Source organism: Ursus maritimus, unplaced genomic scaffold, assembly GCF_017311325.1.
Source record: "Ursus maritimus isolate PB19 unplaced genomic scaffold, ASM1731132v1 scaffold_6, whole genome shotgun sequence".
In the NCBI taxonomy this organism is placed as follows: Eukaryota; Metazoa; Chordata; class Mammalia; order Carnivora; family Ursidae; genus Ursus; species Ursus maritimus.
This window is the reverse complement of record NW_024426774.1, coordinates 73,897,102-73,919,618: the sequence shown is the minus strand read 5'-3', so window position 1 is coordinate 73,919,618 and position 22,517 is coordinate 73,897,102. Positions and strand designations below refer to the sequence as shown.

The window sequence follows — 22,517 nt, the reverse complement described above, 5'->3', positions numbered from 1 at the left end:
GTGGGCCGGGGTCAGACACGCGGCCCGGAGGATCCCAGGGGAAGGAGGGTGGTCCCAGAGCTTGGGGGCAAAGTCCTCCCGGGCACTCACGCATTCCCAGCTGGAACCAGGAGGCTGTCATCGGGGGCCAGGCTCAGGTGCTGTTCCCCCATCGTCACCACAGAGGAGCCCTCCTGGGAAAGAGGAGCAGGACAATGGGAATGGAGGCGTGTCCAGGTGTCCCTGAGTCTCCCTGGCAAGGAGGCCCTGGGAGCCACTCCAGGCTCTGGGAGTCCAAGGCCCAGGAGCAGCCTGGTCCCCACGGGCAGGAGCGTGTGCCACCCCGTCAGGGGCCCCACTTGCCAACTGCCACAGCCACACATCCACGTCCTGTCTTGGGCCCGCGCTGCTGCCTTGTCCATGGACGATCACCTGGCAGGAAGCGACATGGATCTTTCTCGTGCTTCTGCCCCACACAGGAGATGGCCTTGAACCTGGCCCCCGGACTCTAGGCCTGCAGCACCAGGCACAGCCTTATCCCCATGTGTGGAGCCAAGACCAGGACTTGGAGAGGAAGGCTGCCAGGCCGCAGGCCTCCCTGCTGCCTCCGTGATGAGCAGTGCTGCCTACCTGCGGTCCAGGACCGCGCCTGCCTGCCCTTCACACACACGCGCGCACACACACACACACACACACACACACACACCGGATTCCTCTGCGGCCCAGCCCCACCACCGCTGACCCATGAAGGCATGACTGCCAGAAGCACACTCGGGACACATGACTCATGTGTACACAGCTTAGTGTGGACTCATGTGTCGCACACAGTTCCCCAAAGAGTGCCCCCCTGCCTTCTTCCATGAGATTCTGGCCTGAGGAGGAGGAGGGAGATGGGAGGGGGTGAGCCTCTTGGACCTGCATCAGCTTGGCAGGTCCTGCTGGCCCAGAGTGGGACTCAGTAGATGTCCATTGGCATAAACTGAAGCAGGAGGGAGCAGGCGTGTGCACGAGGCAGAAGGCAGGACCATGAGGCCAGCTCAGTGCCAAACGCCATTGCCATGATGGGCTGGGAGGGGCTTTGTGGTGTGCGCCTGCTTGCAGGGCCCTGGTAAGCTCAGGTGCTCGCAGGCCAGACGTTTCAGGGCAGGTGTGTTCCCAGGGAGCATCCCTCCACCAGGGTGTCTGATTCAAACAGCAAGGGATGTGCCCGTGGCAAACTGTAAAGCACAAGCAGGCCCAAGCCTTGCACCTTGTACAGCCCAGGAGACCTGTCAGGACCTGGGCACTGCCTGCTACTCCTGTCATCCAGCCATGGTGCCTGCTGCCCTGCGCTCCCTGCCCTGGCTCCTGCTAACCTCAGCTGTCGCAGTGCCAGGCTATTTCAAGCCTCCATGCCTTTACCCATGCTTCTCCTTTACCTGGAATGCTCTCTCAGCCTCCCTTTCTTCCTTTTGCAAATTCCCATGTTTGATTTAAAATGCAGCTTACACGTGACCTCCTCCAGGAAGTCTTCCCTGACTTCCCTCCCAGCCTGGATTCCTCCTTCATTGTCCTATGGCTTCCTGAAGTTTCTCTACCAAATAACATACTATCTGATTGTGGTAATTGTTGATTAACTTATCTGTTTATCAGACCATACATTCTTTGAGGCAATGACTCTATCTTATTTTCCAGCCAAAGCCTGAAACATAAGAGGCATCCAATAAATGTTGAACGAAAGAAGGCCAGCTTTGTTTGGGTGGGTCTCTCTCTGTGCACCTTTCCACCTGACCCTCACCCCCAGGCACCTCTCTTCCTTCTGGCTCCCCAGGCTGAGACTGGCCAAAAGTTCAGGAATTCCTAGTAGAAGGATAACTCTAGACTCCGAGGAATCGGTCAGTGGATGGGGCAACCCCTACTCTGAAGGCAAAGAGAGACTGCTGGAGACCATGTAGACTCTTCTTCAGGCAAAGCTGTCACTCTCTGAGTCAGGGAGGAAACAGGAAGGCCTCTGTTTATGTCACAACCTCTGAAACTGTGTGTGTGTGTGTGTGTGTGTATGTGTGTGTGCACGTGTGTGTGATTAGTTCCCATTTCTGAGGGCTGCTGGGTAGATGCCCTGGGTGGCCCAGGGCCTCATTACCTGTGTCTCATAGGTGTCCCCAAACAGGCTGAGGGGTGTGCCTGCCTGCAGCTGTCTGCGGTGGCCATCCAGCCAGGCCTCCAGGGACACGGGCTCCATGACAGATCGTGTGCTCAGGGGGAATGGCGGTTCCTGGAGCAGCTGGTCTGCGCCCACAGCATAGCTGTGTCAGCGGCCTCTGGCCCAGCCCACCCAGAGCCCCAGCAGGCCTAGTGGTCCAGCTCTGAATCACCAGGATGGGCTGTGGATCCAGCTCGAGCACCAAGCGGCCACGTGGGGGACACTTGGTGCCATTGTCTCGTACCTTGAGTACTGGGCGGGGTACTCAAAAGGAGACTGGTGCTCTAGGCCCAGACTCATTCTACTCTGCGAAAGCAGAGAGGGAGGGAGGAAGGTGGTTCTCAAGGGGCTCACCAGGGATGGGCTTTCCTGTTTTGTGTTGCTCAGAGCTGAAGAACCTGCAGGAAGAAACGGGGAGGAGGACGAGCGGCTAGTGTTCCTGAATGCGTGGCCAGGGAGAGACACACGCGCACACACACTCATGGGGTCCCTACACAACTCGATGTAGGTCTACCCTCCCCTCCCTTCCAGCCCGGGCCCTCCCACCCGGGGAGGGGCAGACATTCCCCCCACATCCCAGACGCGCTGGCTCCAGTGTGGGTGGGTCTGCCCCCCCCAGCCAGAGCAGGGTCCTCAGAGAGCAAGGGCCAGGGGCTGGGCTGGGGGCTCACTCCTGGATGATGGGGGCCAACTGAGTGCCAAGGTCCTTGCAGTAGAACCACTTCTCGAACAGGACGTCCGTGCTGTCCCCCACGTAGTACCTGCCAGAACAAAGGACAGGGAACCCAGCTCTCCACCTGGGTAGCCTCAGGGCGGCTCTGCTTGTGGAAGTCTGGAGCCTGATAGCCCCGCAGAGCTGGCAGCTGCTTCACCCCGTTAGCACGACCTAGTGGCCAATGCTCACTCACACACCCCTGGCTCTCCCAGAAGCACTGTGTGCCCCAAAATCGGGGGGAGGGGCTATGATCAACCCCATCTGCAAGTTCCCCAAACTTGACCATTTACAAAGTGGCTAGAACTCTGAAGCTCGGAGAAGCTGGGTAACTTGGCAGGGATTCCATAGCCTGTAAGTGGCGGGAGCAGGACGGACTCGAGACGGTCTTAGAAACACAGACAACATCAACAACGAGTGTCTTCATTTTCCCAGACAGGAAGCTGAGGCCAAGCCTGAATACAGGTGTGGATGCTCCGCCTGCCCGCTGCTAGTGGAGATCAGAGCGCAAGGAGCCCACGGAACCAACATGCAGAGGCTGCCCCCGGATGAGCTGTCCTGCTCCTTTAGGGGCCATGGATGCCTTTGAGAATCGGAGCAAAGGGCTGGGCCTCTTCTCCGGAGGAAAGTCCACGTGTGTGTGCACATAGCCTCTCCGAGACTCTCAGATGCCCAGGCAAGCCCCAGCCCGGCTCGGTGAGCTCCTGCGCCGGCAGATGCGGGCCGTGCGTCAGGGCCCTGGTGCGTGCAGCGCTTCTGTTGACGGAATGTCTAATCCTCAGGCTCAGCAACCAGGGCCAGGCCCGCTTCGTCCTTTTCAACTCCTCCCAAAAAAGAGAAGTGGTCCTGCTTATGGGACACGGTTTATAGACACAAGGCTCATCCTAAATTCTATCCTGAGATGGAGCTGGCCACCAGAAAGCTGCCTTCAGAGAGGCATTTGAATGCTGAGACCCTAGCTTTTTTTTTAATTAAAAGATTTTAGGGGTGCCTGGGTGTCTCAGCCATTAAGCGTCTGCCTTCGGCTCAGGTCATGATTCCAGGGTCCTGGGATTGAGCCCCGCACTGGGCTCCCTGCTTGGCGGGAAGCCTGCTTCTCCCTCTCCCACTCCCCCTGCTTGTGTTCCCCGTCTCGATGTCTCTCTCTGTCAAACAAATAAATAAAATCTTAAAAAAAAAAGATTTTATTTTTTCATTTGAAAGAGTGAGAGAGAGCAAGCATGAGCAGGGGAGGAGCAGAGGGAGGACCAGACTCCCCACTGAGCAGGGACCCCGATGCAGGACTTGATCCCAGGACTCCGGGATCATGACCTGAGCTGAAGGCAGATGCTTAACCAACTGAGGCACCCAGGTGCCCAGTCCCTGGCTTTTATTAAAGGTCAAAAGCAGAGAAGGGCACCTGGTTGGCTCAGTCAGTAGAGCCTGGGACTCTTGATCTCGAGGTGGTGGGTTCGAGCCCCACATTGCGTGTAGAGATTACTTAAAAATAAAGTCTTAAAAAAAAAAGTCAAAAGCAGCCAGATGAAATCTGTTACGGAATTTGCTGTAAAAATGTTATTGAGGACGGGGTGCCTGGGTGGCTCAGTCACCCGAGTCAACTGACTCTTGATTTTAGCTCAGGTCGTGATCTCAGGATGGTGAGAGAGCCCTGCATTTGGCTCCGTGCTCTGCGTGGAGTCTGTCTCTCTCCCTCTCCCTCTGCCCCTTCCTCCGCTCATGCGTGTGCAAGCTCATGCTCTCTCTCTCTCTAATACATAAATAAATAAAACTAAAAAAAATGTTATTGAGGACACTGTCCACTCTGTCACTAAAGGTTCATAAAGCCCCTTGTGAAAGATTTCTTTTGGAATTGAAGGCCAGACATCTGTTTCTACAACAGTAGGTTAGTATATCATTGTGTTTTTGAAAAGCATTGAGTAGTATAAGGAATGATCATGAGTTTTTTAAGTAAAGAAGCAAAATTCAACCCCATGCTTGCTAAGACTGCAATGCTGTAAGGAGTAGGTATGCACAGAAAAGAGGCAAGACAGAAGGTTAAGAGCTTTGTTAGGTTTAACTGGTAAGATGACAGGGTTTTTTGGTTTTCTCTTTATTATTGTTCATTTCATTTTATTGAGGTATCATTCACATTCCACAAGATTTTCCCTCTTCCTGACAAATAGTTTTAACTTTATTTGCTTTCTTTTACTCTTCCTGACTTCAAGACTGAACGTGTATGACTTTGCTGATTAGAAAAAGGGGAATCGTTAAAAAATAATCCATTGTAACAGGAGATGGGGGGCAAAGTATCCGGATCTCAGGAACTTGCTGAGAAATTTTAATTTTCTTAATTAAAAAAAATACAAAAAATAGTTTAGCTTTTGGAAAAACCTGTGTCCCTTGGAGCCACAGGCTGCCTCAGATAAGAAGTGGGTGACAGACTGGACCCCACTGGGAGCTCAGCTCTGGAAAGAGTGGCCGCCCCCCACCCCCCACCGGTGTTTGTCACCTCCTCGGTGCTGACTCACCCTCCTATCTAGACTGTCCTCATTTCCTATCTCTCTACAGTGCCAGCTCTGCTGCCTTCTAGCAATCTCAACCTCCCTGTGCCCAGTTATCTCATCTGCACAGTGGAGATGACAGCAGCGCCTGCCTCTCAGGGTCCCTGTGCAGGTGAGATGGGTAAGATACAGCGGGAGCGCCTCTCTGGTGTCCTAGCCAGTGTCCTATGCATGTCCGCGCTGGCTGTGGAATGAGGGGGGGGCAGAAACAAGCTGAGGGCATCCTGGGGTCGGAGGCTGGGAGGAGCGGCAGTGGTCCTGGCTGCCCAGGGCCAGGAGGGGCTGACCTTGGCATCCCCCCACCCTCCCGACTCTCCGAACACTTTGGTGTGGAAAGTGCAGGTTTTGGTCCCAGCCAAAGGCCTTCAGGCGGAGTGGGCTCCCATGGAGTCACAGAGGACATCCCTCCTGACCCCCATCGTCAGATCCCCACCGCCGCCACCCTAATCTGTCCCCGTCAGCCAGCACACACAAGATCTGCATGCCTCCTACCCACCCCGTGGCCAGCAAGTGCTTCCCTGGGTCTATCCAGGGTCTTTCCTCTGCTGCTTGCCCCCTGCCTCTGCCCCAGACGCCCGGACAAGGCCCATTTACCTGAGCCCATCTAGCTCCGTTGTCAGCCGCCTCCGTTCAATGACCAGTCCCATGGTGTTGGCAAACCTCTGTGGAGAGTGGGGTACCCCAGCCGGCAGGAGGAATATCTGCAGGGGTGGAGACAAGGTGCCAGCAATCCCCTCCAGAGACCTGGGTGCCCGCAGAGTCCTGGCCTCCCCAGCCGGCCCACAGGGTCTAGCAGCTCCCCTCTCTGCTAGCCTCTAGCCCAGAAGCAGAAGAAATGTCAGGCCTGGCTGGATGGGCGGCTCACAGGAGGAAGTGCCCAAGGGCCAGGAAGGGAGGCAGGACAAGCCAGGGAGGACACACTCCAACCAAAGCCAGCATGAGCCGACTGTGGGTTCCTGCTCCTTGGTCCCTCCCCTCCCACGCCCTGGGGCCCAGGCTCACCTCTCCCTGCCGAATGGTCACAGCCCGGTGTTTCCCTTGCTCTAGGACTTGGAGAACCATGTCGCCCTCTAGCTGGTAAAACATCTGTGGGACAGGACGGCGGACAGGCTCAGCCCCTGCCCCCTCCCTCTTCCAGGTCCTTGGCCTGAGTTCTGACCCAGACACCTGAGCAACTTCCTGAAGGCCTTATGAGCAGTTCTGTCACTCGTACTCTGAGGCCCCAGTCTCTCCTGACACACGCTACAGACCGAAGTGCTGGGGACACACAGGATCACCCCTTGACACGTAAGAGATGACCAAAGTACCCAGGACGTCGCAATGGGTAGTTGGCGTGGGGGAGGGAGGCTGGCCGACATGCTCACTGGGGAATCCAGTGACCCCCTCAGTCAGGTAAGGAGAGGCGTCCCTGGGTCCCAGGGGCTGTGCGAGTACTCTCCGATACATTATCCGAAATCTTTACAGCAGGGGCGCCTGGGTGGCCCAGTTGGTTAAGCAACGGCCTTCAGCTCAGGTCCTGATCCTGGAGTCCCAGCATCAAGTCCCGCATCAGGCTCCCTGCTCAGCGGGGAGTCTGCTTCTCCCTCTGACCCTCTCCCCTCTCACATTCTCTCTCACTCTCTCTCTCTCTCAAATAAATAAAATCTAAAAAGAAAAAGAAATCTTTACAACAGCCTCTAAAAATATTAGCCCCATTCTGTAGAAAGAAAAAAAAAATAACACCGAGCCTGAGTAGAGCAACTTGCCCAAGGTCACACGGTTAGTCCTGGAGCTGCACTTTGGACCCGAGTCTGTGAAGCTCGGGAGCCTGTGCTGGCTTCTCCGGCCCCTGTGAAGCTGGGCGGGGGCTGGACAGTGTCTGCTCAGACGCCTTTGGAGGTTGGCTGTGTAAATGTGGGCCCGGGGATGCTGGAATCAGGGAGGGTGGGGACTGAGGAAGGGGGCACTCACCTTCTGCTGTCTCCCTGGGGGTCCCTACTGTGCTTTTCCTAGTCCATCCTAAGCTCCTAAATAATGTCTTTAGTGAGATCACCCCACGGCCCTGGGAGGAGGAGGAGACACATTTTCCCTCCACCAGTCTCACACTGCGTGGGTGTGAAGAGCCCCAGCCAAACAGCTGAAGAGTTGTTATTAATAGTAATTATTACTATCATGTAAGGAGTTAGAGGTTCTGGTCACAGTATCTACTAAGGGAAATCCAGCCAAGCTCAGGGAACCTAGGAAAACGTGGCTCTGCAGTCGGCCAGAGGGGCAAGCTGACGAAACCCCTGCGAAGGGCAGTCTGGCAATGGGCAGGAAGGACCCGCACGGCTCATACCCCCGTGGGGCAGCCTTAGGGGCTTCTAAGGATGCGGGACCTTCAGTGCTGCAACCAGGAAAGTCCAGGGTGAACCGGGACATTTGGCCACCTGACACTGTTGACGAAGCATTTCTGTCTCTAGGAAGGTGGCTGCAGCAAAGCAGAGACAAGCAGAGATGCCCCTGCCCCCTGGTGTGCATTCGCTGCTGTTTGGCCACAGTGCATCACGGTTAAGAGCAGAGATTCCAGTGTCACCTGGCCCTCAGCTCGGCCAGGTCCTTGAGTGCCCTTGGTCAATTCACTTAGTCTTTCTGTGCCTCCATTTCCTCCTCGATAAATTGCCAGGATCTACTCAGAACGTTGCTGTGAGGTCTGCCCGGGATGCTGTGCACCCATGTACCTGGTACATGGTCAGCACCCAATAAACCTCTAGCTGTTAATACTAGTGAGGGCAGGAGTAGCAACGGTAATGCCAATAACAGGGGAAATGCCACTACTTTATGACAGAGTCAGAATGCAGAACGTTCTATAGCTATTGAAAATGATGTTTTTGAGTAACTTCATAAAATGGGAAAACGGGAAATACTAAATTTATGTGAAAGCAGATTCAAAACCGCCCTTGGCAGGATTCTAATTATGCAGGGTTACGTGTATAAAAGCAGACAGTGTTCACAGGGGGTCTCATGAGTGGTGGTGTTATGAACGAGGTATACATTTGTCTTTTCTTTATTTTGCATGTTTTCTACAATAAGCAAAGCTTACTTTTATTATTTTAAAAAACCCAGGCAGGGGGTGCCTGGGTGGCTCAGTCATTAAGCATCTGCCTTAGGCTCAGGGCATGATCCTGGAGTCCTGGGATCGAGCCCCACGTCAGGCTCTTCCGCTGGGAGCCTGCTTCTTCCTCTCCCACTCCCCCTGCCTGTGTTCCCTCTCTCGCTGGCTATTTTTCTGTCAAACAAATAAATAAATTCTTTTAAAAAATAAAAAAATAAAAATAAAAAACCCAAGCAGGTGCCTGGGTGGCTCAGTTGATTAAGCATCTGCCTTTGGCTTAGGTCGTGATCCGGAGTCCCGGGATCGAGCCTCTTATTGGGCTCCCTGCTCAGCAGGGAGTCTGCTTCTTCCTCCGCCCCTCACCTCGCTTGTGCCTTCTCTCTCTCTCAAATAAATAAATAAAATCTTAAAAAAAAAAAAACCCAGGCAAGTTATTTTAAACAAAAAACCCATTAGGTTCTTTTAGGGAGCAATTCTGTGATAACTGTGCCCCACCCCACTAGTCCTGAGAAAGCCATCTGTGTTGGGGGAATGGAAGAGGGTCCTTCTATGGATGGAGGGAGAGGAGGAAGGGCCTGGAGAGTTCGAAGGAGGGGACCATAGCCTTAGGCCCTGCAAATATCAGGGACAGCTGGGATGGAAGTAGCATCTGGAGTGATGGTCTGGTCAGATTCAAGCCCTTTCTAGGCAGGCTACAAGGTGTCAGCAGCCCTCAAACAAAAACAGGGAAAGGAAGTGATATCTTGCCTGTGCCCAGAGGCCTTCCCTGTGATGAGGGACAGGCCCAGCCTGGAGCAGAGGTGCAGGTCCTGAACAGCAGAAAATTCCCAACAGTCATGGGCAGTCCAAAAGGAATTATGTTCCATTTGGACGTACATGATGTTTGGGGCCTGGGGCCACAAGACGAACTGCACCAGTTGAGGCGGATGTTAAATCGAATCTGGCCTCCAAGGCCTTACAGGGTCTGCGGCTGGTCCAGAGAGCCAGTGTCTATTATGCCCCTTCCCTGCCCGGGCTCTGCACATGCACGCTCTGTACATACTGAATCCTCCCCCAGGCAGGGGCCAGTGTCCCTGATGCCACGGTAGTAAGAGGCAGACGCTTCAGCCCTGGTCTGGCTGACTCCCAGCCCAGGTGCCCTTTCATCTGTGCACACCAAGAGGAGTCAGGTAAATGGAATATGTGTGGGTGCTGAAGCTGGGCAACCCGAAGAGCTGTTGCAGAAGCCTGAGCTCAGCAGGACGACGATTTGGCTCAGTGATGCCTTTCCTCTGACCAGGGAGGAGCCTGGACAGCTCCTACAGCACCGCCTGGGGAAGGACAGGGGGCACAGAGGGGATGCTGACCCTCAGCTCTGCGGCTTCCCAGGGCCTCTGGCTGCAACTCTCCCCAACCCCAGGATGAGAACAAGCTGCCACAAACCCACTTCGAGCTGAATTCCTCCCAGCCACCTGAGTGTCCCACCTGAGAGGGGCCACCTACTCAGGCCAGCCCTCCTCATCTGTCAGCCACTCAGCTGAGTCTCTGCTTGGCCTGGGCCCCTCAGGGGACACCCATCCACACCACCAGAGCAGCTTGGGGAGACCCAAAAGTGGGGTGTGGGGCAGAGGCGGTCGGGGCCAAGGGAAGGAAAGAGGGAGTGAGACGGGAAAGGTGGGCACTGACACCAGGGTTAACAGGGTGGAAGCCTCTGGAAGGCAAGTGGAGGGGCCTAAGGCTGACTGAAGCAAGCAGAGAAACCGGCAACCGGTCTAGTCTACAGCACGGCATGGTAGCCGCTCCCAGCTGAACCCCGTCTTCTCTCTGCAGCTTGGATATTCCTGCTGATTTTTGCCATAGAGGAAAACGGTCTCCCCTGAGGTGCGGTGAGAAGGGGGTGTCTGGGAGAGGTGAGGGGTTAGCTGGCCTGCTAACCAGAGGTGAGGCTGCTCCCTGCTGGCCCGGGGTCCTCACTCTCCTGCCCGCCCCCCACCACTAGGTGCTCTGTAAATATTTGTTGAGTGAGTGATTCTCCTGTGCTCCCTCCAGTCCCTGGCTGTGGCTGAGAGGCCAGGGGTGGGGGTGGAGGCTGGTGACCAAGCTGGACTCTGGACCTTGAACCCCTGCGTCAGGCCCAGACCCCCCACGATGACCGGTGTCGGTTCCCTATACTGATCTTTTGTCACCAGAGATCCTCAAAGCTGGAAACCCGCCTGTGTCCCTCCTTCAGGGGGCCCATCTTTTTCTTTTTAATTCTACTTTTGTTTATTTACCTTGCAGTACGTAGGTAGTACAGAAACAGTTCAAAATTCAAGGAACAAAAGGGTATTCAATGCAAATCCCCCCCCCCAAGCCCCTAGGAACTCATGTGTCTTAGGCCCTCTAGATAAGGAAGGGGCCTCACAGCCCCAACCCTTTCCAGAGAACTCAGCTCCTGGGACCAGACTGGAGCACCCTGGTCCCTGTCAGCATTTGGGTCTCATTTGGGAGGTCTTACATATTCAGATTTGAAGGGGAGGGGACCAGGGCCTCCCACCTGGCACATGGATGGCCAAGGGGTGATGCCCAGCAGCTCAAGCCACCCTCTCAAACCCACAAAGCCTGGGCTCTTTCCTGGGGCTCCCGCAGCAGAGCTGGAGGACGGAGCTGTCACTGTGCGCCCACAACTTGCAGGCAGCCGTTCTGCCCTGGGATTTCAGTATCGCCCCCTTCATGCATCAGTCACCTGACCCTCCCCCAATCCTGTCCACAGGCTCTGGCTCTTGCTTGGGAAGTGTCCCCCTCCTCCACGGCTATTAAAGAAGAGGGCAGTAGCAGGCCTACCTCCTCACCCTCCTCGATGTGGTAGTCCTTCCTGATGTTGGGGCCCCCGACGAACATGACTTTGAGCTGCTTCTGGTGCCTGTAATCGACAAGGGGGAAGAGGTCCTGAACCAGCTCGTGGGACAGCACAGGAGGGGTACAGGGGCCCGTGGGTACACCTGGGAGAGGTGACAGGGCTGTTTCTGTATCATTGTCCCTACAGTCTTGACATGTTTCCCCCCATCTCAGTATGGCTGTGCGCATCCAAGTGTGTGTGTGTGTGTGTGTGTGTGTGTGTGTGTGTCTGAGACTATACGTGTACCTCCGTCTTTCTGTATCTGTGTCTCAGTGAATGTGTGTGTGTGTCCTCAATATCGTCTGAGCTAGTAGTGGGGAGCAGTGTGGTCATGGGTCTACACTTCCTCAGCCAGGATCCCTGGCCTTGCTCAAGATCTCCAGTTACAGGACAGCACACTGCAGGCACCACTTCCTGGGGCTGGGGGCAGTGGTGGGGTGAAATGACCTTTAACCCCCTCTCTCCAAGCCGACTATGAGACTCACTGCTCCCCGAAAACTGCTGGCTTGAAGCTGTGAGACACTCGGGGAAGGAAGTGGAGGGGAAAGCTGGATGCAGAGACCTGGAGACTGGAAGTGATGGGGGTCCCAGTGGCGTGAGAGTGGGAGTCATCTGGGGGAGCAATGGCGAGAAGGTGGAACTAGGTGACCACAGGCTTCAAGAGCTCAGCCAAGGAGTTTCGTCTTGGCCTGAAGGGTGCCAGGGAGCCTAGGAAAGGTCTGTGGTCTTGTTTGTTTGTTCTTTTGTTTAAGTTTTATTTAAGTAATCTCTACACCCAACATGGGGCTGGAACTTATGACCCCGAGATCAAGGGTCACGACGTGCTCTTCCAGCTGAGCCAGCCAGGTGCCTCAAAAAGTGTTTTTTTAAATCAACCTTCCTAGGGTATAATTTAGGTACATATGGAAAGCTCTTGAATAAGCCCACTCAAGAACTATTTCCACTCATCAGCCAGATCATGTCCCTCCTCTGCTCACCCCCTTGAAGTTTCATATGACCCTCCCTCACCCCCAAATTCATATGTTGAAGTCCTACCCCCAGGACCTCAGAATGTGACTCAATTTGGAAATAGGGTCATTGCAGATATAACTGATTAAGCCACAGTGAGGTCACACTGGAGTAGGCTGGGCCCTTAATCCTTATTAAAAGGGGAAATTTAGAGGCGCCTAGGTGGCTCAGTCAGTAAGTGTCTGCCTTTGACTCAGGTCATGATCCTGGGGTCCTAGGACGGGGCCCCGAGTCGGGCTCCCTGCTCAATGGGGAGTCTGCTTCTCCCTCTCCCTCTGCCCACTGCCACCCTGCCCCCGGCCGCTTGTGTTCTCTCTTTCACTTTCTCTCTCTCAAATAAATAAATAAAATCTTTTTTTTTTTTTTTTTTAAAGGGGGGGAAGTTTAGACACAGACACACTGACAGGGAGAGTGCCCTGTGAAGATGAGGACAGAGATCGGGGTGATGCAGCAGAAGCCAAGGAAGGGAAAGATGGCTGCCAAGCCATCAGGAGCTAGGAGAGGCCTGGGGCAGACTCTCTGACAGCCCCAGCCAACACAGGGTGGGGGGCCACAGCTCTGTTCCACCCCGTGGCCGTTATGCTGGCCTGCCTCCACCCCTTGTCTGTTTGTATGTATTGGCCGCCTCCTCTCCCCGAATGTCAGAGCCCCAGGTGACTGTGTTTTCTGCTGCATCTCCAGTGCCCAGAACAGTGCCTGGCACGTACTGAGTGCTCAGTGAACGCCTGCTGAACGAATAAAGGCAGGGCCTGCATTTTGTGACTGTTAATACTGGGGCTGAGCCAGAGGCCCGGTGGGGGTAGCTGGAGGAGGGAGGCAGCACACTGCCCAGGCTGGAGGTGACAAGGGTGGCCCCAGAGCAGTGGCCAAAGGGCTGGAGAGGAGCAGAGGGATGTGAGACACTGTGGGGACACCCTGGGGCACCGAGAACCAGCTGCACAGGGATGAAGTGGAGGAAAGGGGTGAGGGCCACGACACTGGTAGAAGACACGAGGCTCTGGGGTGGGGGTGGGGGGGCTGTGAGCCGGTGGCAGTGCTACACAGTGACCCAGAGTGTGGACTTGGGAGTCAAGCTCTTCCATGGGCTGGAGTCTGGATCGGGGCCCATACTAGCTGTGGGACACTGGGAGAGTGACTTATTAGAATCCCACCTCAAGGAGCTAGTGTGAGGACTAGGTGAGTGGCTGTAACAATACTGAGCACGGCTTCTGGCTTGTCAAGGTGTGCGAATGCAGCTGTGTGGTTTGGGGTGCTGGGCATTGGGGATGCTCTGCAGACCTGGCAGTGTGAGCCAGAGCTGGGAAGCACACCAGGCCCGGCCAGGGGGCAGAGGGGAGGGGGGAGGTGAAGGGGCCTTGGGGGAGGGCCCAGGTCTGCTGGAGAAACTGCGGCCAACCCTTGGCCCTGCTGGGTGTTGTGAACAGAGTTGGCCAGGGACGGTCTGGTGGGATGTATGCGGCCTGCAAGGAGGGGCCCCGGGAGAGCACTAAATCAAGATCCTCCTACAGGAGCTGATAGTCCGACTTCACCCTCTGGCTGCTGGTTCTAGTGCAATTCTGGGGCATCCTAAAAACTACCCTCCCTTAACTTCTGAGAGTCACCAGGGGGTTGGAGAGCTATCTCTAAGCCCTGGGGACAGGGCGGTGACCTGCCACCTGCATCTCTCCTAGTCTCAGTCACCCAGCCATCTTCCGAAGTCAAGGTCACAATCTCGAGGGCAGAGCCATCAGAAAGAGGAACAGAAGAGGGTGGTGGAACCCGGAAGAGCCTGCCCGCCCCGTCCCCCGCCGAAGGCACAGGAAGATGGTGGGCCCTTTATGCAGGCTCCTGGGTCAAGGAGCTGGGGCTGGAGGGTGAGGGATGAGGGGTACGGACGGGGGCGGGGAGGTGGGGACAAAGGGCAGGAGGAGGGCGGCGTGCCTGGGACTCACAGGAGCTTGTTGCAGACCGGGGGCAGGAAGGAGGCCCGGTTCTCCTCCACCCAAGTCTTCACCCTCACGGGACGCGCCATGGCCGCCCGGGAGCCGGCTCTGGAGCCGGATGCCCCGGCGGGTGTCCGAGGGGTGCGGCTCCGCCCAGCCGCCCATTGGCCGCCTCGCGAATCGGCGACCCCGGGGCCAAAGGGCGGGACAACCCCCCACGCCGCCCCCACCGCCGGGGCAATGGCGGGGCTGCGGGCTTCGACGTAGCCCTTCCCGGACTTTGGTCCCGGGCCCGCCCGCCCCTGCACAGCCGGAGGGCCTCCGCGCGGAGGAGGCGGGGCGCCGGGTGGGAGCGCCCCTGCTTTTCGCCGGGGTCGGGCTCAGCCCCCCCTCACGTGCTGGGGCTCCCCGCGAACGTGCGCGGTCCCCTGTCCCCAGACTTTGCGCCTGGACCCCGGGGAGGCCCCCGAAGACAGACTGCGATGGGAGGAAGGCGGGTGTGGAAATCCGAGCACGTGAGTACGGAGGTGCCGGCCCTGGATGGAAGCCTCGGTTTCCTCATCCGAGAAATGGGAATGTCGGACGAGGCCGGCGGTCAGGCCGGGGTCCCCAGGTTTAGCGAGTGCCGCTCGCCTGGCCTCGCCTCAGGCTGGGTGAGAGCGGCGAGCTGGGGCGGGGGGGGGGAACGGGGCGCGCCACGGGGACCCCTGGCCCTCGCCTGCGTTCGCAGGTGTCAGACAGCACCGACGAGGCGTCCGGCACTGCCTGAGCTCCTGACGTGTCTCAGGGACAGACTCAAGTCACACGACACTTCGGTGAGAGTTTTACCGACGAAGAACCGGGCACTCGGTGTCCCAGCCCTCGGGAATCTCGGGGTTCGGGGGTGGGGTGGGCGGACACACCTGTGCCCGCGCTTCCAGCTGAGTTACCCTCGGGGGCGCGACTGTGAAATCGGAGAACCGGATGCGGGTGCGGAGGAGGGCAAGACGGCTCGACACCTGCTTTCTTCTCTTCCTTCCGGACTCAGAATTCTTAGGGAAAATGTGCGTGTGTGTTGGAGGAGGGTGGGGTGGGGAGAGGGAAAACAGCTCAGGCTCCGACTCCGGAATCCAGACCACAGAGTTTAAGAAATTCAACTCCTCTAGCTCCTGCCTTCCCAGCCCTTCTAGCCCCTTCCCTGCTGCCTGCGGTGGGCTGGTTTTCTCAGCACCTTCCCCTACACAGACCCTGCGCCCGCTCCCCCACCAACCCTGCGCAAATCAGAACCCAGTCAGAGAGGCGAGAAGGTTGCCACCGACCTCTGCTGGGAGGACCCTCCTGTTTCCTCTCCACCCGCACCTCTTTCCCCCTCTTTCCCCGGCCCTTCGTTTTCTTTTTAAGTTATTTATTTATACTTTTTTCCCCCCTGAGCATTTCTTTCTGTAATATTGTTTGGCACCAAAACAACTCAAACCATATTCTTTGTCTCTATAAGTAATCCATAGGAGAGGTAAACAGGGGCTCGTGAGGCCACAAGGATCCGTGAGAGGTTAGGTTTGTTTTGGATGTTTGTTAACTGGCTGGCTGGGTAGGAGGGTGGATAAAGGCATGAATGAATTCACAGATGTTCTGTTAACATAGTACAAAGGAAGGGATAGTTACCCTGTATTTTAATGTATGTAGTCAAATAACGTGAAGCATCAAGGCCACAAGTAGAATGTTTGGGGTCTGAATTATCCAGATAAACCCTAAACACAGGCTAAATAATCTGCTGTCTGCACACTGTCAAATATGCCCTCTGGTTTGTACCGTTTAAGATAAAAAAATCACATCTGTTCAATTGGCAATCTTCCTTGTTTGAGTGTCAGGCACCATCTGACTCCAATGTTCAGAAAAATGACAGTTTGCACGTTATTTATCCCAGTGTTTTGGCATTGTCTGGTCACAGCCAGCTGAAATCCTCCTACATGTGAAGCTGTGGGCTCTTCGCAGTTTCTAGACCTTACCTCCTTGCAGTAGCCACCTCTCCCCTCTGCACACAGGAGCTGTGGAATCAGAGGCAAACAGCATCTGCCCTAGGATCAGAGCTCCTTAGAACCTGTCCTGCCTGCTGGTACCTTTCTCAGGCCTCCCCTGGATGGCAGTGACTCCCCTGTCCAAGTTACTGAGTTCAATAGATGCTTCTAGACGTTGGTGAACGTGGTTAGTGATAACTGTCAGATCCCTACAGTCTCTCAATGGACAGAACCAGTTGCTCCAGCCTATCCCTTTCCCCAAGCTTCTGGGTCTATCTGTCTTTGCCTCCCTGGCTCTCCCAATTTCCCACACTTTCATGTAATTTAGCAAGTATTTAAGAACAGATAGCTTAGATGAATAAGAGGGCTAGGTTATGAACTGTATTGGTTACTTGGAAATCTGTGCTTTGGGCCTGCTATCTCTTGAGTTATTGAGAAATCTGTTTTGAAATATCTAGACATATGGTTGGTTTATTTTTGTTGTTGGTTTTTTTGTGGTTGTTTGGCTGTCATTGTTCTTTTCATTTCTAATTTTATTGCACTATGGTGAGTGAAGATGGTCTGAGTATTATTTTTGAGTGGAGGGATGTGTTACTATTTCCTTTGCAGCTTAGCCTACGGTTGACTTTGTGAATGTGTGTTCTTCTCTCAGAATGCAGTTCTAAATGTTTCTATGACATCAACCTTCTGTGACACCCAAATATCATTATCTTTATTATTATATTTTTTTTGAGAGAGAGAGATCAAGTGAGCAGGGTGGCAGGGGCAGAGGGAGAGGGAGAGAGAGAACCTTAAGTAGGCTCTTCACCCAGCTTGAAGCCCAATGCGGGGCTTGATCTCATGACCTTGACATCATGACCTGAGCCAAAATCAAGAGTCGGTTGTTTAACTGACTGAACCACCCAGGTGCCCCATCGTTATCCTTATTTTAAAAAACTGCTTAATATTTTGGTTTCTGAGAGAAATATGTTAGAGTCTCCAGTGTAATTTTTGGTCAGTTTCTCCCTATTCTTTCAGTGGATTTTACTTTACATATTTTGAATCTACATTGTTAGATGTAAAAAGCCTCATGACTATTTTACCTTTCTGTTGTAGTGTTTCTAGACCAATAGGAGCCATTTCTTCTTAGTTTCTTTTCACCTTGACTTCAGATTTGATACTAATATTGCTATACCTTTGTGTGTTTGCATATTTTCCAGGTATTGTAAGTTGATCGAAAAGATGCTACGGGGCGCCTGGCTGGCTCAGTCAGTAGAGCATGCGACCCTTGATCTCAGGGTTTTGAGTTTGAGCCCCATGTTGGGTGTAGAGATAACTTAAAAGTAAAATCTTAAAAAAAAAAAAGATGCCACAATAACTTCACTTCTCGAATCCATATGCCTTGCAGCGTGACTTTGCCACTCGTCCCATCAAAGGTGAGTGTGTCCTCACCCATGGCACAGAAACACCCATGGAGTTTAAAAATTTCGTCTGAGAGCCTCTGTTATTGAAAAGGAGATCAAGTCTTTCATGTTTGTGTAATTATTGCCATGTTTGTTTGTACATACTCCTGACATCTTATTTTCTGTTTTCTAATTGCCATGCTGTGCTGTTTCCTATTGCTGCTAAAACAGATTACTACAAACCTAGCAGGGCTTACAGCGAGACACGCTTATTATCTTACAGTTCTGTGCGTCAGAAGTCTGAATGGGTCTTGTGGGCTAAAATCAAAGTGTTGTCAGAGTTGTATTTTTTTCTGGGGGCTCGAGGAGAGAACCTCTTTTCCTTGCCTTTCGCAGCTGCTAGAAGCCATCTGCATTCCTTGGCGCAAGGGCCTTCCTCCATTGCTAAAGGGCATCACTTCATCCTCTGTTCTCCTTGTCACACCTCTCTCCCTGTGACCCTCCTGCCTCCCTCTTTCCCTTNTAAGAACCTTAGTGATTACATTGGACGCACTCAGACAACCCAGGATAGTCCCTCCATCTCCAACCCCTTACTATAATCATACCTGCGCAAGCCCCTTTCATCATGTAGGGTGACATAGTCACAGATTCTGGGAATTAGGACGTGGAGGTCTTTGGTAGGGGGAGTGGATGGGAGGGTGGGGCATTATTCTGTCTATGCACGTCCCTCCTCCTTGTTTTTTCTTTCTATTTTTTCTCTTTCTTTCCTAGTTTATCAGGATGCTTGTGGCTGCGAGTAACAGAAACCCCAGTTAAACAGTGGTTTAACCAATAGGAAGTTAAAGGCTCGTGTAACTGGATACCCAGTGGGAGAATGAGCCTGTGACCAGCGGTGTCATCACGGACCCTGATTCTTCCCATCCTTCAGATCTGCCGTCTGCAGCATCAGCTTTATCCCAACGCTGCTTCTTTGAGGGGTCAAGGGATGTAAAGTATCCATAGCTTTTCCTTTAGGCCAGGGGTTCCTGACCTTGGCACCACTGACATTTTGGCCTGACTGATTTTGGGGGGGGGGGGGCTGTCCTTTGCATTGTAGGATGTTTAGCGCATCCGTGGTTTCTCTCCCCTAGATGCCAGAGCTCTTCTCCAGTTGGGATGATCAAAAATGTCTCCAGACATTGCCCAGTGTCTCTGGGGGTCAAAGTTGCCCCCAGGCAAGAACCAGATGTGTTTACTGGCAATCTAAGGCTCACATGGCCACACAGTTATTGAGGTAAAGGGAGTGGGCTACTCTGATTTAGTCAAATTAATATTTATACTTGAAGGTGGAGGTGGAGTCGGCTTCCCCCTAAATCTGCAGCCATGGGGAAGGGGTGGGGTTCTCACACAAAACTCTGGCACACGACTGGGCGGTAGGAAGTGATGCTTGGGGGTAGCTAGCCATGTCCACGACACCTGGCTTTTTTGATTAAGTGTTCTTTGATCCATTTCTCCTTCTGTATTCTATTCCCATGTATCTAGGGGTTATTCTTTAAATACGCGCATTTAGGGGCGCCTGGGTGGCACAGCGGTTAAGCGTCTGCCTTCGGCTCAGGGTGTGATCCTGGTGTTACGGGATCGAGCCCCACATCAGGCTCCTCCGCTATGAGCCTGCTTCTTCCTCTCCCACTCCCCCTGCTTGTGTTCCCTCGCTGGCTGTCTCTATCTCTGTCGAATAAATAAATAAAATCTTTAAAAAAAATATGTGCATTTATTGAAATTTGTAGATTTCTAATAATGTATATTGTTAAACAGCATCTATATCCACCCCTAGCACCCAAGGTAAGAACAAAGGAAACTGGGCAAGCTTTAACTTCCTTCTGGAATTCCTTACTGGCAACTTCCATGTTGATTTATTTTGTTTAGATTATTATTTAAAAATTTTATACAGGCAATACTTAGATGTCTTAGTATGTTTTCCTAATGTATTAACTTGCTATTACTTCTTGTATTCCATACATTTTTGGAAACTTACTCTTTGTGTTCGTATGTGTGTGTATCTTTCTTCAGATCTGGGAAATGCTTGGCTTTTATAAAAAATTGTTTCGCATCTATTCTCTCTGTTAGCAACTTCTGAAAATTTTTTTTGATGAAGGTAGCATTTTTAAATCTTATCTGCATGTCGTTGAACTTTCTTTCCCCATCTCCCTTTGTCCTGCATTCTGGGAATATTCTTCTGCCTAATCTTCTAGTTTTCTGTTTAGTTAAAGTATTCTACGGTTCAGCCCATCTACTGGGTTTTAAGTTTCAATGGTTTCATATTTTTATTTACAAATACTTGAATTGGTATCCTCCTACAACTGGCTGTCTTCATTTCATGGACGTGATGCTCACCCTTATTTCTTCGAGGAAACTGTTGTAAGATGTGAACTCTGTATCAGTGATAGTAATATTAGCTGCTGTAACAGGAAAAGCCCACCCCAAAGTTAGTGGTTTAACACAATGACCATTCACTCCTCATTCCTGTGAGGCACATTCCTGTGAGGCACATTCCTCTGCCCCCCACCTTTGGGGATCTGATTTGACAGAAGTTGACGCAGGACCTTGTCTCCTTCCTCAGGTAGCTGCTTCTCCGTTTACAGGTTAGAAAATTGAAACTGCAGCTGAGAGTATTAACTAGCTCCCCCAAAGGGCAGGTTAGGGCGCCCCCAAAGGTGTAGAAGCAGAAACCCAACTGGCATCAAGGCCTGTGCTTCTCCCCCACTGTATGCAGTGTTTCTTTCTTTTGAAGATTTTATTTATTTATCTGAGAGAGAGCGTGCATGAACGGGGGAGGGAGAGGCAGAGGGAGAAGCAGACTCCTTGCTCAGCAGGGAGCTGGATGCGGGACTCCATCCCAGGACCCTGAGATCGTGACCTGAGCTGAAGGCAGACACTTAACCAACTGAGCCACCTGGGTGTCCTATACAGTGTTTCTTCTTAAAGAGTTCTGCCTCCGATCCACTCCAGTGGGGCTGGGGTACAGTGATGTTGAGGGAATTTGGTTCTAAAGCTAGTAAGGCAAAAGTTGCATATAGTTAAAATCAAATTAGAACATTCTTTATATCCCTTATAAAGCACAGTATGCAGTAATTCTTAGACATAAAAGCTTGGAAACCACTGAACTAGAACCACCAAAGGGAGTCATGAAAGGAAAACCAATATGGGAGACACTCGGACCTTTGGTCTGTTCTGCTTTTCAGATAACCCTCGTCTTTCTGGGTGAACAGAGGATGGGTAGGTTGTTCTCAAAACGTTCCTGTTTGCCTGTAGGGTTACTCCATTCTGTGTGATATGAAGCGCTTTGTGCCAGATATTAAGTTATTGTCTCTCGGCTCCAAACCCATGGTTTATATTCTGCGTTATGATGCAGGGGCTGGGATGCTGCAAACCCCATTGATACTTCCCAGCTGGTTCTGTTAGGCCCTGCCAGATGGAGGTAAGGGAGGGAGACTGCAAACTTGGGGATGGGGGAAGCGGGCTAGGGGAGGCTGGCTCCTCCCTGATTGCTTTCTGTCGGTGCCCTGCCTACCTGTGCTTCCTGAGCTCCACACCTTGGGTCCTTCCCTAAGCTTCCCTGTCCTGTCCTCTGCAACTTGCAGTTTCCCTGTTCTTGCAGAATCAGCTTTAAAGCAACCCCATGAGAGATACCAACACGAGAAGCTGGTGCGCCCCCTTGGAGGCCAGAGTTTCAATTCTGCACAGGTCTTTACTTACCTTCCAAGTTTTAGTAATTGTTCCTTCTTTGGTTGTCCTCAGTCCTAGGGGTGGTAGCTGCTTCTTCCAGCTGCTATGGTATCTGCTACTCCAGAACTCTCTTTTTGGCTTTTCAGTTACCTAGTTAACTTTAAACTTAGCTAACAGTTCTCTGTAGTAGACTCTTTGTTAAATAACTGGCCTGGTTTCTGTCTCCTGACTGGTATATTTTTATATGCTTAATTTTATATATTAAAAGATTTGTTGGGGCACCCTGGGTGGCTCAGTTGGTTAGGTTCCAGCTCTTGACTTTGACCCATCTCAGGGTCATGAGATCGAGCCCTGTTGTGGGCTCTGCATTGTGTGGAGCCTGCTTCAGACTCTCTCCCTCTCCCTCTGCCCCTCTCCGCCTTCTCCCTCTCTCTCTTAAAAAAAAAAAAAGGTGTTTTGTTTTGTTTTGTTTTTGTTTGTTTGTTTATGGTTGTGATTTGCAACCAAGGAGTGTTAGGTCTTAAGATCAGGGCATCAAATACCAAAAGTGGTTGGCCCTCCCATATATTGCCTCTCTAATGTGATCCCATTTGGCTGTTGGCCATGGGATGGAGCAGTCTGTGACCTCAGCTGAGACCCTTCTAGACAGGGCAGGGCACGTTAGGGCAGCCGAGGAGAAAGCCCTTCATCTGCACTGTGGTTACTGTTTGGTTTCCAGGGGTCTCTGCAATAGAACAGGAAGCTTATGTCTGTGTCACCTCACAGGTGGAAGGTCCTTGGAGAGACATTCATAGGCTAGCTCTGCTTTCAGTTTAGCTTATATATCTGCTCCATTTCCATTTTCTCTGGCTCCAGGGCCAGTGGGCTCTCCCCTACTCTTTCCTCCTTCCTTTCTCCCATGGAGATACTCTACAGCTTCTCTTTGCCAGCGGCCACTGGATGCTCCCTCCCTTCAAATCACTGGTAGACACACGCCACCACCTCACCCCTCTAGCCCCCAACATCATGTGGCATTCTCTTAATTTCCTGACATGGATCCTACATGCCTTGGATGAGAGTGGGGTTCTTATAAATCCAGAGCACTGTGGACGGTGGCCAACCTAGGCATTTTTTTAAAAGATTTTTTATTTTATTTATTTGACAGAGACAGCCAGCGAGAGAGG

General features: G+C 52.8%; 2 protein-coding genes and 1 long non-coding RNA gene across 21 annotated transcripts in view; 2 read left to right on the top strand and 1 right to left on the bottom strand.

Moving 5' to 3' along the window:
• The window catches only part of LOC121101051, a 14,825-nt gene extending 7,844 nt beyond the window's left edge, over window positions 1–6,981 (top strand). The window contains exons 3-4 of the long non-coding RNA XR_005833018.1: window positions 3,313–3,569; window positions 6,552–6,981. This is a non-coding gene — a long non-coding RNA (uncharacterized LOC121101051). The remainder of the gene's footprint in view (window positions 1–3,312; window positions 3,570–6,551) is intronic.
• The window catches only part of HAAO (3-hydroxyanthranilate 3,4-dioxygenase), an 18,848-nt gene extending 4,337 nt beyond the window's left edge, over window positions 1–14,511 (bottom strand). Inside the window, exons 1-9 of the mRNA XM_040623530.1 lie at window positions 14,283–14,511; window positions 11,289–11,367; window positions 6,416–6,499; window positions 6,008–6,114; window positions 2,833–2,922; window positions 2,516–2,559; window positions 2,102–2,247; window positions 343–411; window positions 91–173 (exon numbers count right to left, since the gene is read on the bottom strand). Coding sequence (XP_040479464.1) covers window positions 91–173; window positions 343–411; window positions 2,102–2,247; window positions 2,516–2,559; window positions 2,833–2,922; window positions 6,008–6,114; window positions 6,416–6,499; window positions 11,289–11,367; window positions 14,283–14,362 — 782 coding nt within the window. The 5' untranslated portion in view covers window positions 14,363–14,511. The remainder of the gene's footprint in view (window positions 1–90; window positions 174–342; window positions 412–2,101; window positions 2,248–2,515; window positions 2,560–2,832; window positions 2,923–6,007; window positions 6,115–6,415; window positions 6,500–11,288; window positions 11,368–14,282) is intronic.
• On the top strand, window positions 12,732–22,517 carry LOC103671195 (atherin-like). 19 transcript variants are annotated; one of them, XR_005833012.1, is made up of 8 exons: window positions 12,739–14,204; window positions 14,712–14,788; window positions 15,004–15,088; window positions 15,194–15,316; window positions 17,467–17,682; window positions 18,421–18,922; window positions 21,041–21,106; window positions 21,287–21,794. XR_005833012.1 is itself a non-coding variant. In XM_040623534.1 (5 exons), exons 1-5 carry the CDS (start codon window positions 14,169–14,171, stop codon window positions 18,447–18,449), a joined length of 255 nt encoding a protein of 84 aa, XP_040479468.1. In that variant the 5' UTR covers window positions 12,732–14,168; the 3' UTR covers window positions 18,450–19,335. The 19 variants fall into 19 exon arrangements, 4 of the variants coding, with proteins under 4 accessions (XP_040479468.1, XP_040479467.1, XP_040479466.1 ...); XR_005833010.1 differs by lacking the exons at window positions 21,041–21,106; window positions 21,287–21,794 and having other exon boundaries at window positions 12,732–14,218; window positions 18,421–19,335; XR_005833017.1 differs by lacking the exons at window positions 15,004–15,088; window positions 15,194–15,316; window positions 21,041–21,106; window positions 21,287–21,794 and having other exon boundaries at window positions 12,732–14,157; window positions 17,467–17,471; window positions 17,655–17,682; window positions 18,421–19,334.